This window comes from Rhinopithecus roxellana, chromosome 10, assembly GCF_007565055.1.
Source record: "Rhinopithecus roxellana isolate Shanxi Qingling chromosome 10, ASM756505v1, whole genome shotgun sequence".
In the NCBI taxonomy this organism is placed as follows: domain Eukaryota; kingdom Metazoa; phylum Chordata; class Mammalia; order Primates; family Cercopithecidae; genus Rhinopithecus; species Rhinopithecus roxellana.
Window position 1 is genome coordinate 103026297 of NC_044558.1, and position 13779 is coordinate 103040075.

General features: G+C 63.2%; 3 protein-coding genes across 4 annotated transcripts in view; 1 reads left to right on the forward strand and 2 right to left on the reverse strand.

Moving 5' to 3' along the window:
- Positions 1 to 1270: 1270 nt before the first annotated feature.
- Positions 1271 to 8151, reverse strand: NOC4L (nucleolar complex associated 4 homolog). Of its 2 annotated transcripts, XM_010378571.2 has the most exons (15): positions 7826 to 8151; positions 7455 to 7575; positions 6717 to 6823; positions 4675 to 4782; positions 4260 to 4409; positions 4056 to 4155; positions 3929 to 3963; positions 3381 to 3431; positions 3178 to 3289; positions 2691 to 2751; positions 2366 to 2476; positions 2091 to 2251; positions 1907 to 1989; positions 1523 to 1636; positions 1295 to 1437 (listed from the first exon to the last, which is right to left on the reverse strand). In XM_010378571.2, exons 1-15 carry the CDS (start codon positions 7940 to 7942, stop codon positions 1318 to 1320), a joined length of 1551 nt encoding a protein of 516 aa, XP_010376873.2. In that variant the 5' UTR covers positions 7943 to 8151; the 3' UTR covers positions 1295 to 1317. The 2 variants fall into 2 exon arrangements, with proteins under 2 accessions (XP_030795772.1, XP_010376873.2); XM_030939912.1 differs by lacking the exons at positions 7455 to 7575; positions 7826 to 8151 and adding an exon at positions 7090 to 7427 and having other exon boundaries at positions 1271 to 1437.
- On the forward strand, positions 8069 to 13545 carry DDX51 (DEAD-box helicase 51). The gene is made up of 15 exons (XM_030939907.1): positions 8069 to 8438; positions 8522 to 8694; positions 9506 to 9656; positions 9955 to 10100; positions 10187 to 10258; positions 10387 to 10493; positions 10738 to 10846; positions 10924 to 11069; positions 11324 to 11513; positions 11609 to 11724; positions 11805 to 11921; positions 12387 to 12488; positions 12642 to 12705; positions 12796 to 12930; positions 13226 to 13545. The coding sequence occupies exons 1-15, from the start codon at positions 8135 to 8137 to the stop codon at positions 13250 to 13252; spliced, it is 1959 nt and encodes a 652-aa protein (XP_030795767.1). The 5' UTR covers positions 8069 to 8134; the 3' UTR covers positions 13253 to 13545.
- LOC104674322 (putative EP400-like protein) overlaps positions 12483 to 13779 on the reverse strand; it is a 60924-nt gene continuing 59627 nt past the window's right edge. The window contains exon 15 of the mRNA XM_030939908.1: positions 12483 to 12693. The gene's annotated coding sequence lies outside the window, so the exon portion shown is untranslated. The remainder of the gene's footprint in view (positions 12694 to 13779) is intronic.

Genomic DNA, 13779 nt, shown 5'->3' on the forward strand with positions numbered 1-13779 from the left:
AGGGCCCCCCACGGCGGGAAACCTCCGCTGGCAGCTGGGCCAGGGCCCACCACGGCGGGAAAACTCGATGCAGCTGGGCCAGGGCCCCCCCACGGCGGGAAACTCCGCTGCAGCTTGGCCGGGCCCCCCACGGCGGGAAAACTTCGCTGCAGCTGGGCCAGGGCCCCCCACGGCGGGAAAACTCTCGCTGCAGCCCCGCTGGGCCAGGGCCCCCCACGGCGGGAAACTCAGCTGCAGCTGGGCCAGGGCCCCCCACGGCGGGAAAACTCCGCTGCAGCTGGGCCAGGGCCCCCCACGGCGGAAAACTCCGCTGCAGCTGGGCCAGGGCCCCCCACGGCGGGAAAACTCCGCTGCAGCTGGGCCAGGGCCCCCCCCCGCGGACCCTGCAGCTGGGCCAGGGCCCCCCCGGCGGGAAAACTCCGCTGCAGCTGGGCCAGGGCCCCCCACGGCGGGAAACTCCGCTGCAGCTGGGCCAGGGCCCCCCACGGCGGGAAACTCCGCTGCAGCTGGGCCAGGGCCCCCCACGGCGGGAAACTCCGCTGCAGCTGGGCCAGGGCCCCCCACGGCGGGAAAACTCCGCTGCAGCTGGGCCAGGGCCTCCCACGGCGGGAAACTCCGCTGCAGCTGGGCCAGGGCCTCCCACGGCGGGAAAACTCCGCTGCAGCTGGACCAGGGCTTCCCAATGGGGGGAAACTCCAGAGGCGCCCAGGCACTGCCTGTAACTCTACGCAGCATCCACTCGGGGCCTCACGGGACTCCCAGAACAAAGGCAGGATCAGCAGGACACAGTCAGGGTGGGAACCCCCGACTCACGTCATTCCCCACTGACACCAACCCCCCCATTCACACAAACACCCCCTACTCACAACCAAAGTCCCCCAAGTCACTCGGACCCCCCACTCACACCAACACCCCCCTCACTCCCACACACATCATACCTGTACATACCACCACACATACCTCCCGCCACAACTGACCCAGGCAGAGAGAACCGCCCCCCAGCTCCCTCCCAGGTGTCTGGAGTGTAACGTCAGCAGAGGCCCCGAGCTCTGCAACAGTGAGGTCACTGGGGCCCGGGGAGTGAGGGAGGCTGGGTGACCTGTGACACTGGTGGGCCAGAGGCCCTGGGAAAGACCACGCCTCAGGTTCCCCACCATGCCGTCCCAGGCTGTGGAGGAGGCAGGGGCCTCGCTTTGCCATGTGCCTGGTGGGCTCAGGTGGATGCGAGGCCCTCGGCCTGGCAGAGGCATCCAGCCGCCCCTGTCCACACTCCGAGCCGCTCTCCTGCAAAATCATTTATTTACAGGTGGGCCCGTGTCAGCTGAGTGTGAAGTGCTGGGCACAAAGGTCGCCTGGCCGTCCCAGCAGACCCTGGGCTGGGATAAACTCCAGCGGCACCGGCTCGGACCCCTTCTTCTTCAGGTCCCGCTCAAAGATCTGCAAAGGACAAAGGACAGTGGCTCTCAGGCTTGGCTCAGCGTCCTGGGGCCCAGGCCCTTGCACCCCGGCCCCAGTCCCATACCTCATAGGCTGTGAGCTCCAGTAGCGGCGCAATGCTGACCTCGGGCACGGACAGGGCCTGGTTGATGACGCTGGCGGCTTTGGACACCTCAGGATGGTAGTGGCGCTGGAGGGCCTGGGGCAGCAGGGCTGTCAAGGGGCAGCTGCCCCAGGCCCCCACCCTGTGCCCCCAGCCACCACCTCCCTATGCTCCTAACCAGAGTGGGTGGGGTGGGGGCAGAGCCATGGAAGAAGGCCAAGCACCAAGCACCCACAAACCCTGGTGGCCAGTGGCCAGTGGGGGACGTAGCACGAGGCTATGCAGGAGGTGGCATGGGGAGCTGGGCTTTCTGAGGGGCCAAAGGATGGCTCGGGAGGCCCCAGGGCGTGGCAGCAGCACCCTCACCTGAAGCTCCCACAGGGAGCTCTCCAAGGCCCGGCTCTGGGCTGGGTCCTTCTCTCCAGGGTCGTAGGGGTCGGCGTCCAGCTCTAGGAATGAGATGCGGACCCTCATTTGCTGTCCGCCTCTCCAGGGCACCAGGCACCCCTGCCACAGGTCTGGCCCGGCCTCCGAGAGCCCCGCGACTCACCAGGGCCGTGTGGGCGGTGCATGAGGACCCGGCAGGCGGGGTGCCGGCGCAGCAGGTTACAGATGAAAGGCAGGACCATGAGCAGGGCCTCGGGGGGAGCCGTCAGGGCCAGGCGGGCCAGGCGCTTGGCGAAGGCGGCCACCAAGTAGGCAGGGAGGTGGCTGTGCAGGGCAGTGGTTGTGAGACAGGGCCTGGACCGCTAGCCCCCACCACCCTCCCCTGGCCCCAGGCTGCAGAAGCACAGAGCAGGCAGAAGCAGGTGCTGTGGTACTCACGAAGAGGACAGGAAGAGGTCAGCCAGGTGGAAGAAACGGGCCCGGTACTTGACGTGAAAGACGGAAGGGTCCAGGAGGCCGTAGAGCTTCCGGTAGAAGTCGGGGTACTCCCTGTGGGCCGGCGGGGAAGCAGCAGTGGATGGAGCAGGGCCCAGGAACTGAGGCCTCCAAGGCCAGGGTGTCACTTGGCACCCCTTCCTCCTGCCCAGGGGCTCCAATGCCACGGCCTGTGAGAAGAGTGGGGACCCCGTGGGGCAGGGTGGGAAGGGGACAGGTAACCAGGGCTGGGCGGACGGGGAAGATCTGCACCCCTGGAGACACTCACAGGTTGTGTTTGTGAATCAAGATGAACAGCCCGTTCAAGGCCAAGAGGCTGAGGGCCCCACCTGCAGACAGACAGACACACGCCGGAGCTGCAGTGACCTCGCTCCCACCCCACCCCACTCCCTGCCCACGCTGAGATTAAGTTGTGGAGTGTGGCCCTGCCCCTGTTGTCCCCTCCCACAGCGCCCACGGACACAAAGCTGGAGACCACATGCAGGGCAGGGGAGTGGGGGGTGGAGGCTGCAGGGTTGGGGAAGAGGTGCTACGGGGTGGGGGTTAGGGGGTTGGGGATATGGGAGGCGCTGCTCCCGGCGTGAGTGAGGCGGCAGTGTGTGAGTGAGGCGGCCGCACTCACCGAGGGAGGTTGGGGTGTGGTGTGAACCAGGCGGCCGCACTCACCGAGGGGGGTTGGGGTGTGGTGTGAACCAGGCGGCCGCACTCACCTGAGGGGGGTTGGGGTGTGGTGTGAACCAGGCGGCCGCACTCACCGAGGTCACAAGCGCGGGTGAGGAAGTCGATCATGAGCGTGGGCTGGGCCAGCTGCGGCAGGATGGTGTCGTGCGCGATCAGCAGCACCTTCTTGTAGAGGCTGAGGGGCAGCTGGGCAAGGGCCGGCAGGTCAGGGTGAGGCCTCCGTCCTTGGGGAGACCCGGGTGCTGCCCCCGCCCTCACCAACCAGCCTGGCCCCTACCTTGTGCTTGAGGAAGCTGAGCCACATAGTCTGGAAAGCTTTCCTGTGTTCCTGCAACAGGGTCCAGACTGTACTTGCTGCCCTCCCGACCCCAGACCCAGAGCCCAAGCAGCTGCCAGGGCACACTGAAGCCAACGCAAGCCCGCTCTCCACTCTTCTGACCCCGCCCTCCCTCTTCCTGTCACCATTCAAGTCAGGAGCACCTGGCCCTCAAGGCTGGGGTCTCAGAACAGCCAGGAAGGAAGCTGTGGCAAGACGAGGGCCAAGAGGGGGCTGCGCCCAACACAGCCCGCAGGGCCCACGGATGGCACCAGAGGCTTCAGACTCCGAGAGGCGGTGGTGGCCTCTGACCCAAAGGAGGACCCCGAGTTCACAGGCCTTGCCACCTCCCACACTTCTTTGAGTGACCCGGTGGCCGTGCGAGCTGCCACCTGTACCCTGGGAACTTCCTCTTGTGAGGAAGGCGGCAGCCTGCACGGGGTCTCACACACACCCCACACGCACCCTGCAAGCCCGGGAGGGTGCCCGGCTCTCCGGAGGCCACTCACCTTCAGGTGAGCAACCTTCCAGGTGTCCCACAGCTCTGCAGGGAAAGCGGGGACAAAGGTCACCTGACCCGCGGGGGAGGCAGACCAAGGCCCAGCCCTGTCCGCCCCTGGCCCTCAGTACCCTCACCCGTGCGCTTCACATAGAAGCTGGAGACGCTGGGCTCCTGGCGGGGCAGGCTCACGGCAGACAGCAGCGTGAAGGTGTTGTTCCAGAAGGCCAGGGGCACCTGCGGAGCCGGACCTGAGTGCCTGAGCGCCTGGATGCCACCCCCCGGCCCCTGCCTTCCCGGGAGGCACCACCATGATGCTGCTGACAGGCCCCGTCACTCACCTCGGGGTGCTGGCCAGTGACCCGGGCCACGGCCTCCACGGCCGCCTGCATGGTGTGGTAGCGGGTGTCGTCGTAGTCCAGGTACTCCCGGAACTGGGACAGGAGCAGGCTCTGGTCCTCCTCAGGAGAAAGCAGGCCTCCCACCACCAACTGGGGGCAAGGACCAGTGAGCAGCCCTGCCTGGCCCAGCACAGGCCAGCATGGCCCAGGCAGGCAGCCCCGCCCCACCAAGCCCCCCTACTCAGACTCCTCCTGGTTGGGTGGGCCATGAGAGGCACCCCACACGCACAGGAGCCACAGAAGGGTTCCAGCCAACAGCCAGGCTCAGCTCAGCAGGCCCCGCCCCCACTACAGGGCCACCCTGGGCTCTGGCCAGCCAGCCAGGCCCCCTGGGATGCCCCAGCAAGGCCCTTACCTTGAAGAGCTCTCGGGGAAACAGGTAGTTGCCCTCCCACTTGGGCTTCTCCAGGGGATGTGCTCCTTCCAGCTGCACGAACTTCATGAGTGCACTGAGGGCCAGCTCCTGGGAAGGGGGCAGTGCAGGGTGGCTGTGATGCCCTCACCCCACAGATGGGCCCAGAGCTCAGCCCAGTCAGGGAGCCCCTCACAACCAGGCCCAGAGCTGAGAAAAGGGCGTCCTGGCCTTCTCTTGTTCCACACGCCACCAGATGGCACTCCGGGCTTCCGTGTCCCACCCACGACACGGGCATGACAAGATCTTGAGTTAAAGAGATCCAGTGCTCACGAGAGTCTGGCCGGGGAAAGGCACACAGCCCAGGTCTGCTTTATGGCCACCTGACTGCTCTCTCATCACCTGTATCACAGGAATGCCACCATAACCCTTGGGCACAGCTGTGAAAACACAGATGTGACGCCAGCATGCTGCCCAACTCAGATCCAGGTTCAGAAGCTCTCATCTCAGGGTGGCAAACTCAGTACTTTCAGGGCCCAGGCAGATGACACCACAGAGCAAAAGAGCCACGTGTGGGACGACAGGAGCAGGCGCCTGTCTCAGAGCTGTCCCTGACTCTCCCTCCAGCCAATTACAGCCATGAACAAACTTAGACCCCAGTGTTGACAGAACTGATTATTTCTTTGTGAGAAGCGGGACGCTGGTTATTTTCACGTGGCATCTCCCCAGCTTTTAGAAATCTGCAACTCGACTATAACTAGAGACAGATGCGTTGGCAAAGACGTGGAGTATGGAACGCTCATACTCTGGCAGTGGGAGTGTAAGATGGCACAACTGCTGTGGAAAACAGTCTTGCAGTTCCTTAGAACCTTAGACACAGAACTGCCACGTGGCCCTGTAATTCCACTAGAGGCACATTCAAACAAAACAAACATGTTCACACAAAAGTGTGTACATGAATGTTCACAGTCCGCCATTCTTAACAGCCACAGGTGGAAACGACCCAAATGCCCAGCAACACACGAGCAGCTGACCGGCGTGTGCTGCACGACGGGACGCTGCTCAGCTCCAGGGAGGAACCAGCCTCGGACACACTGATGAGTGGAAGCCACATACCACATGATCCCCCTTATGATGAGCGTCTAGAGAAAGCAAACCCACTGACCCAGAAACTAAATGAGTGGGTGCCTGGGGGTTGGTGTGGAATGGGGTGGGACATGGCAGCGATGTTGACTGGTACAGGATTTCTTTTTGGGGCGAAAAAGATGTTCTGGGATAGTGGTAACCACTGCACAAATGTCAACACAATAACAAATGCTAACTTGTCAATTTTATTTATTTTTTTTTATTTTTATTTTTTGAGACGGAGTCTTGCTCTGTCGCCCCGGCTGGAGTGCAGTGGCCGGATCTCAGCTCACTGCAAGCTCCGCCTCCCGGGTTTACGCCATTCTCCTGCCTCAGCCTCCCGAGTAGCTGGGACTACAGGCGCCCACCACCTCACCCGGCTAGTTTTTTTTTGTATTTTTAGTAGAGACGGGGTTTCACCGTGTTAGCCAGGATGGTCTCGATCTCCTGACCTCGTGATCCGCCCGTCTCGGCCTCCCAAAGTGCTGGGATTACAGGCTTGAGCCACCGCGCCCGGCCAACTTGTCAATTTTAAACGGTAAACTGTGCGTCAGTTATTTCTCAACATAGATTTTAAAAAAGCTCGTAATGCATTCCCATGGCTGCAGACCACAGTGTGGGCGGAGCAAACACATCTGTGGACTGGCCCGAGGCTTGATGTGTGTGCTCTACGCAAACAGGGATGCCCGTTGATGCCGCTGGAGGTGAACACGGGTTCTGCCTCTTCAATATTCAGTACAGGACTCGATAGCCATGTTTGTAAACGGGGCTGAACACCCACAAGGTGGCACTTCCATGAGCCAAAGAAAGGAAGCAGCTTTCCCTGAACAATTGTGGGAGCCCTAGACCTCTGATCTGTAGATAGCCTGGGAGTGGAGGTGCAGGGGATGGACACGGATGAGTCCGGCCCAATGACCCACCTTGACCTGAAAGGACGGGTGGCCCAGAAGCTCTCCCAAGCGGTTGCCGCAGCTGTGATAGCGATGTCTCATCCACACCTTGTACTTCCGTGCGGCTCCCCGGGACCCTGCAGACAGGTTAGGGTGGTCAGTGATAGCGGTGTCTCGTCCACACCTTGTACTTCCATGTGGCTCCCCGGCACCCTGCAGACAGGTTAGGGGGCTCAGCCCACATATGCCACCTTGGGCCCCGCCCAAAGTCTCAGGCCTGGCTCCACCCTCCCACTGTCTTCTACTCAGCCTCCACAGGTGGAAACAGGTCGCTATGGCCCCCAGACCTGTGCTGGGACCGGCAGGTTCCCTGAGCCCTGCAAACAGGAAGAGCAGCTCCTACCCCAGGACTGCCTCAGGCAAGCTGCCAGGGGCAGGATCCACATCTCCTCACTTTACTCCAAGACCTGATGTCCCCAGGATGGGGACATAAAGGAAGTTCCGAGTTTAAGTGACCATGTCAAGATCAATCAACATGAAATTACAAAAGGGGTGCAGACAAAAAGTCGTACCTTGTCCAGTGTTCACCTAAACCCAGCTACACAGTACCCACGTCACCCCTGCATCCATCCTCCGCGGGGGCTTGGTGTGTCCTCCCACCAGCCTGCACGGTCTGTGACAGGGTTGGGGGCGCTCATCCCATGGTGACAAAGCCTCCCTCCGACCCACGGAAACAGAAGAGCAGCCCTGGGGCCCTCCAGGGCTCACCTGTCATGACCATCTCCTCAGAAGGCAGCTGGCCCACAAACAGCTCTCCCCGCTCCAGCAAGGCCCCAAAAAGACGGCTGCACGTGCGGACTGCTTCCTGGATCTCCTCCTGGTCCTCAGACTGCAGGAGAGGCGGCGGCAGGGTGCCCAGCCGGGAACTGTCACCTTCGCCCCTGCCTCGGCCGCCCCCCACCCCTGTTCCCTTCCCCCTCGGGACGCCAGCCCCGTCACCCCCGACCCGTGATCCACACGCCTCCCACCCTGACCCTCCAACGCCGTCTCTGAACCTCCTAGGGCCCTGCCGCCGCAGACCCCCATTCAAGTCTCGCTCCCGGGCCGCGACTCCGGCCCTGCGACGCTGCCGGGCCCACCTGCAGCACGGCCAGAATGTCGAAAACGGCGTTGGCCTCACTGCGGCTCGCCAGTACCGCCTCCAGCCTGCGGCCCAGCGCCCGGCGAACGCCCGCGGCGCCCGGCTCCCGCTCCATGCCGCCGCCAACACGGGAAAACGCGAATACCCAGCCGCCGGCGCTCCCTTGACGTCACCACTGCGCGTAGAGCCTGACGTCATCTCTACGCGCCGTACCCAAACCCCATCTTTCGCGCCGGGCGCGAGTCTCAGACGTGCCGCCGACATCATCGCCGCGCGCCGAGCCCGAGTCCCAGGCGTGCCGCTGGTCATGTCGCTATTCTACGTCGCGCGGTACCAGGGCCCCGAGGCGGCAGCTGCGGGGGGACCGGAGGGCGCGGAGGCCGGGGCCCACGGCCAGGCCCGCGCGCTGCTCGAGCGGCTGCAGAGCCGGGCCCGCGAACGGCAGCAGCTGCGGGAGCCCGCGCCGCCCGAGGCGGCTGCACCGACCGAGCCGGCGACCAGGAGGCGACGGCGGCCCCGGCGGCGGCGGCGGGTGAACGGCGCAGAGTCGGGCAGCCCGGAGGCGCGGCAGGGAAAGCGACGGAAGGCGGACGGCGAGGACGCGGGCGCAGGTGGGTCGCGGGGCGAGCGGGCTCCCTCCGGGGCTCCGGCGACTCGGTGCTGACGCGCTGGCGGGTGGGTGTCTGTCTCGCAGAAAGCAGCGAGGATGCGCCTGGGGAGCCCAGCTCAGAGAGCAGCGAGGAGGCGCCGGGGGAGCGCAGCGCCAGCGCCGAGGCGGCCGGGGACGGACGGGCCCTGGAGGAGGCGGTCGGACCCCTGGTCCCCGGCCTGGTGCTGGGGGGGTTCGGGAGGAGGAAGGCGCCGAAGGTGAGCGGCGGCGGTCGGAAGGGTGGTCGGCGTGGGAGGGAAGGCTGCGCAGATTCTTAAGTGTGGCGGTGGCCCCGGAAGGCATCGTTGAGCGAATGCTCCTGGGTCACAGACGCGCCTCGCTGCCAGGCCTGCAGTTTCATCCCCTAGGGGTCTGGATCCTGCATGTGCGGAGCTCCCGTTTTTTCTGCTAGGCTTGCCCCTGCCCTCCCGTCGCGCTAGTTCTCCTGCAGGATGTGCTTGCGTGAACGTGCGGCGGGGGGGTCTCCTGCTGTGCGCTCACCGCCTCGGGAGCAAGTCAGAGGCCATTCCGCAAGCCCCTGGCCGTTGGTGTTTTTGTTTAGCACGGGTGTTTTTTGGTAGAGATCTCTGACGAGGCAGGTGAAGAAAACGAGAAGTTTGGCAGAGTGCTTGGGCACCTTAGGTAGGGCGGATGGAGAAGATTTTCTTCGAGCTGGGATGCGAAAACGTGAAGCCAGGTCAAAGTTGAGGGTTGGGGATGCAGAGGTCTCGAGGCAGGGACGCCGGCGTGGCTGGGGCAAGCGAGCGCCAGGTCACAGGGCCTCCTGGGTGCGGGAGGGTGGGTGCCACTGTGGGTTGATGGGAGACTACGGGTGAGTTTGCTCAGCAAGTAGCGTCCGCTTTTGCTGTTTAACTTCTGTGAAGACTGCATGGGAAGCGCATCCTGGGGCTGAGGAGGAGCTGGAGACTACAGGTTTCCCCGGCCTCCCTCCCCCAGCCTCTGCCACCCTGGGCTGGTTCTGTGTGAGAGCCTGGAAGCTGCTCACCTGGCCTCTCTTTTTGATGGCAGGTCCAGCCTTTCCTGCCAAGGTGGCTGGCTGAGCCCAGCTGTGTCAGAAAGAACGTCAACGAAGACCTGGTTCCTATCGAGGACGTCCCTGAGGTCCACCCTGACCTGCAGAAGCAGCTGCGGGCACATGGCATCTCGTCGTACTTTCCAGGTGCCCCAGCCCCGGGCCAGCAGCTGAGAGAACACCTCCCTGGGCACCCACACAGAAGGCTGTGCGTGGCCGGGGTCAGGCGTCCCTGCCACATCGGTGCCAAGTGTGGTCTCAGCACCCTCAAGCTCATGGTTCCCACTTGGGTCTCCTGAGGCTGATGTTCCTCTGGGCCCTGGTGCCATTCCTCGGGGGAGTGGTTCTCAGGCCTCCAGCACGGCAGCCCAGCCCAGAGGTCACAGGCAGGGAAGCGGCAGGCCCAGGCGTAAACATGACTTCTCTCTCGCCTTTCTTCGTCCAGTCCAGGCAGCTGTGATTCCCGCCCTCCTGGAGAGCGCGGCCTGTGGGTTTCTGGTGGGCAGAGGCGGCTACCGGCCTAGCGACCTCTGTGTTTCTGCTCCGACAGGCAGTGGGAAGACACTGGCCTTCGTCATTCCTGTGGTGCAGGTCTGTGTGAGGGTCCCCTTCATCTATAGCGGGTGTGCAGAGAGCAGGTAATAGCCTTGCTGACGCAGGAGCCCCTTCCTCCTCAGGCCCTGCTGTCGAGAGTGGTCTGCCACATCCGTGCCCTGGTCGTGCTGCCCACCAAGGAGCTGGCCCAGCAGGTACGCGGACCCTAGACCTGAGTGCACAGCAGTCAGCCCCTGGGTGACCCAGACTAGATCTGGGGTCCTTTTTGCTGCAGTGGGGGAACACTAGCTATCTCCAGGCCAGTGACAGACTTCTCCTGCAGGTGAGCAAAGTTTTCAACATCTACACAGATGCCACACCTCTGAGAGTCTGCCTGATTACGGGACAGAAGTCTCTGGCCAAGGAGCAGGAGAGCCTCGTCCAGAAAACGTAGGTTGTGTCAGGGTGTGGGGTTTTCAAGGTGTCCTTGCTCAGCACTGCCGGTGGCCTAAGGCACCATAGGAGCAGAGGAGGGGCCGCCAAGTTTAACCACCTGGTTCCCGTGAAGAGGAGGAGCTCCCGTCTGCCCCCTTCCCATGTAGGGTAGAGTCAGGACTATGGGGTGAGGCAGCGTCTTGCTGTCCGGAAGCCCTTGAGAAAGCTTCCTTCTCTTGAGCCGTCCTTTGGTCTGTAGTGCTGATGGGTACCGCTGCTTGGCTGACATCGTGGTAGCCACCCCTGGCCGCCTGGTGGACCACATCGACCAGACCCCAGGATTCAACCTCCAGCAGCTCCGCTTCCTGGTAAGTCCCCACCCCAGGGGCCTGGGCTTTGAGCTCAGGGTCGCGCCACCCAGTCCTGGGCTCCCTGCCTCCTGTAGGTCATCGACGAGGCTGACCGGATGATTGACAGCATGCATCAATCCTGGCTGCCACGGGTGGTGGCGGCTGCCTTCCAGAGTGAGGACCCCGCAGACCCCTGTGCCTTGCTCCAGCGAAGACAGGCCCAGGCTGTGACAGCCGCCAGGTATCCAGCAGCACGCCCAGGTGCTGGCCTCCCCTGAGCAGAGGCCTCTGCGTACAGCTCTCCTTTCTTAGTGCCGAGAGACAAGGCTGGCTTGAGCTCTGGTGCACAGAACCGCATCGTTCTGTCCTGTGAGCTGGACTCACCTTGCCCCTGGTCCACGGTAGTCTCTACAGTGGGTAGTGTGAAGAATCTCGTTTCCTAGAGTCTCGAGGCAGCTGCTGACACAGTGCCAGCAACACCCCCTTCTCTTCCAGTACCTGCTGTCCCCAGATGCCCCTGCAGAAGCTGCTCTTCTCGGCTACTCTGACCCAGAACCCCGAAAAGCTGCAGCAGCTGGGCCTCCATCAGCCCCGGCTTTTCTCCACAGGGCTGGCACACAGGGGCCTGGAAGATACAGATGGGGACGGGGACTCGGGGAAGTATGCCTTCCCTGTTGGGCTCAGGGTGAGTGGGATACCGGCTGGGCAGAGGGTTGTGCCAGGAGCCTGGGGCCCCTAACCAACCCCTACCTCTATCCCCACCCCCTGCTGTCCCTGTAGCACCACTACGTGCCCTGCAGCCTCAGCTCTAAGCCGCTGGTTGTCCTGCACCTAGTCCTAGAGATGGGCTTCTCGAGGGTTCTCTGCTTCACTAACTCCCGAGAGAACTCCCACAGGTGAGGCCCCAGCTGGGTGGGGATGGCAGAGGCAGCCTCTGGTCCCAGCATCACGTGGCTGCAGCCTTCTCTCTGCCTAGGCTCTTCCTGCTGGTGCAGGCTTTCGGGGGTGTGGATGTGGCTGAGTTCTCCTCGCGCTACGGGCCTGGCCAGAGGAGGAGGATCCTGAAGCAGTTTGAACAGGGGAAGATCCAGCTGTGAGTCCCTGGGCAGGGGCGGGCCTCTGTGGGGTGGGGGTGCCTGTGAGTCCTGGGTAGGGCCTCTGTGGGGGGGGTGGTGCCTGTGAGTCCTGGGCAGGGCCTCTGTGGGGGGGGGGGGGTGCCTGTGAGTCCTGGGCAGGGCCTCTGTGGGGGGGGGGGTGCCTGTGAGTCCTGGGTAGGGCCTCTGTCGGGGGGGTGGTGCCTGTGAGTCCTGGGCAGGGCCTCTGTGGGGGGGGGGGGGTGCCTGTGAGTCCTGGGCAGGGCGGGCCTCTGTAGGGGGGGGTGCCACTCCAGGGTCAGCTTGGGCCTCTCTAAAGGGTGCTTCCTTCTGCACATCGGCTTCCTGTGCCTGGACCCATGGCAGCCAGTTCCCAGAAAGGCCTGAGCTGCCGCCACAGGGCCGGTGCTGCCACGGCCCCTGCTCCTGGCACAGCAGGCCCACAATGCTGTGTGTCCCCGCAGGCTCATCAGCACGGATGCCACCGCCCGAGGCATCGATGTGCAGGGTGTGGAGCTGGTGGTGAACTATGACGCCCCCCAGTACCTGAGAACCTACGTGCACCGGTGAGTGCTGGCGCAGCCACACTGTGAGCTCCTGGGCGTTGTATGTGGGACCGTCCCGCCTGGTGTGGGTGGGGTTGGTGTGGAGAGAAGCCGTCGTTCCGTCAGACCCCTGAAGGCTTGGGCCAATCTGGAGATAGCCGCGTTTGATTCCAGGGTTGGGAGGACGGCCCGTGCTGGGAAAACTGGACAGGCCTTCACGCTCCTCCTGAAAGTGCAGGTGAGGCTGTGAGGGTCTTGGGAGTTTCTGTTGCGTGAGGGTGACAAGGGGCTGGCCCAAGAACCCCCTTCCACCATGACTTCCCTCCAGGAGAGGAGATTCCTCCAGATGCTGACTGAAGCTGGGGCGCCTGAGTTGCAGCGGCACGAGCTCTCCAGCAAGCTGCTGCAGCCCCTGGTTCCTCGGTACGAGGAGGCCCTGTCCCAGCTGGAGGAGTCCATCAAGGTAAGGGCCAGTGTCTGGCACGAAACCCTCTGAGGGTTTCTCCACACGTGGAGAAAAGAGGAAACGAGAAAGGAGGGTCATACAAGTTGTCCTTGAGCTTCTGGCTCAAGGACAGGGAGCCCCCGGGCATCAGTGGTGGAAATGCATGGCCCCAGGGAGGGCTATCAGCAGAGCCAGGGCCGGGCTTCTGCTGCGCGGGGCTTCCAGTCCTCAGCGTTCCGGGGCAGAGCCCAGGGTCCCGCAGACAATGAGGGGAAGGAGTGTGTGGTGCTGAGCCATCCTCTTTCCTCCACAGGAAGAGCGCAAGCAGAAGGCGGCCTAGGCCGGGGCTCGGAGGGCCGGAGGGACTGCACCAGAGGACCAGAGGGACTGCACGCTCACCACCCTGACCCTCCTTCCAGAGCTGATCACTGATGCTCTGTGTGAGGAAAGGAGTCCCCCAGTGGACACAGCCTTCCTCCCTGAGCATGTGGTCTCTGCACCAGGCAGCCTGGGCATCAGAGCTCAAGCACACGCCCAGACCGGAGACTTCAGGGCCTGTCACTTTCATGGGGTGAAGGTCAGGATGGCCGCTGGCAATGAAGCCTCAGTAAAACTATGAAAAGTACTCCCAGACAGACACAGTGGCACCTGTCATGTTTTTGGCTGAGAGCTGTGGGGATTAACCTTGAGCTAATGTTAAAAATGAAGCTCTCGGCCAGGCGTGGTGGCTCACGCCTGTAATTCCAGCACTTTGGGAGGCCAGGATGGGTGGATCATCTGAGGTCAGGAGTTCAGACCAGCCTGATCAACATGGGAAAACCCCATCTCTTTTATTTGTCTTGTATTTTGTAAAAATACAAAATTAGC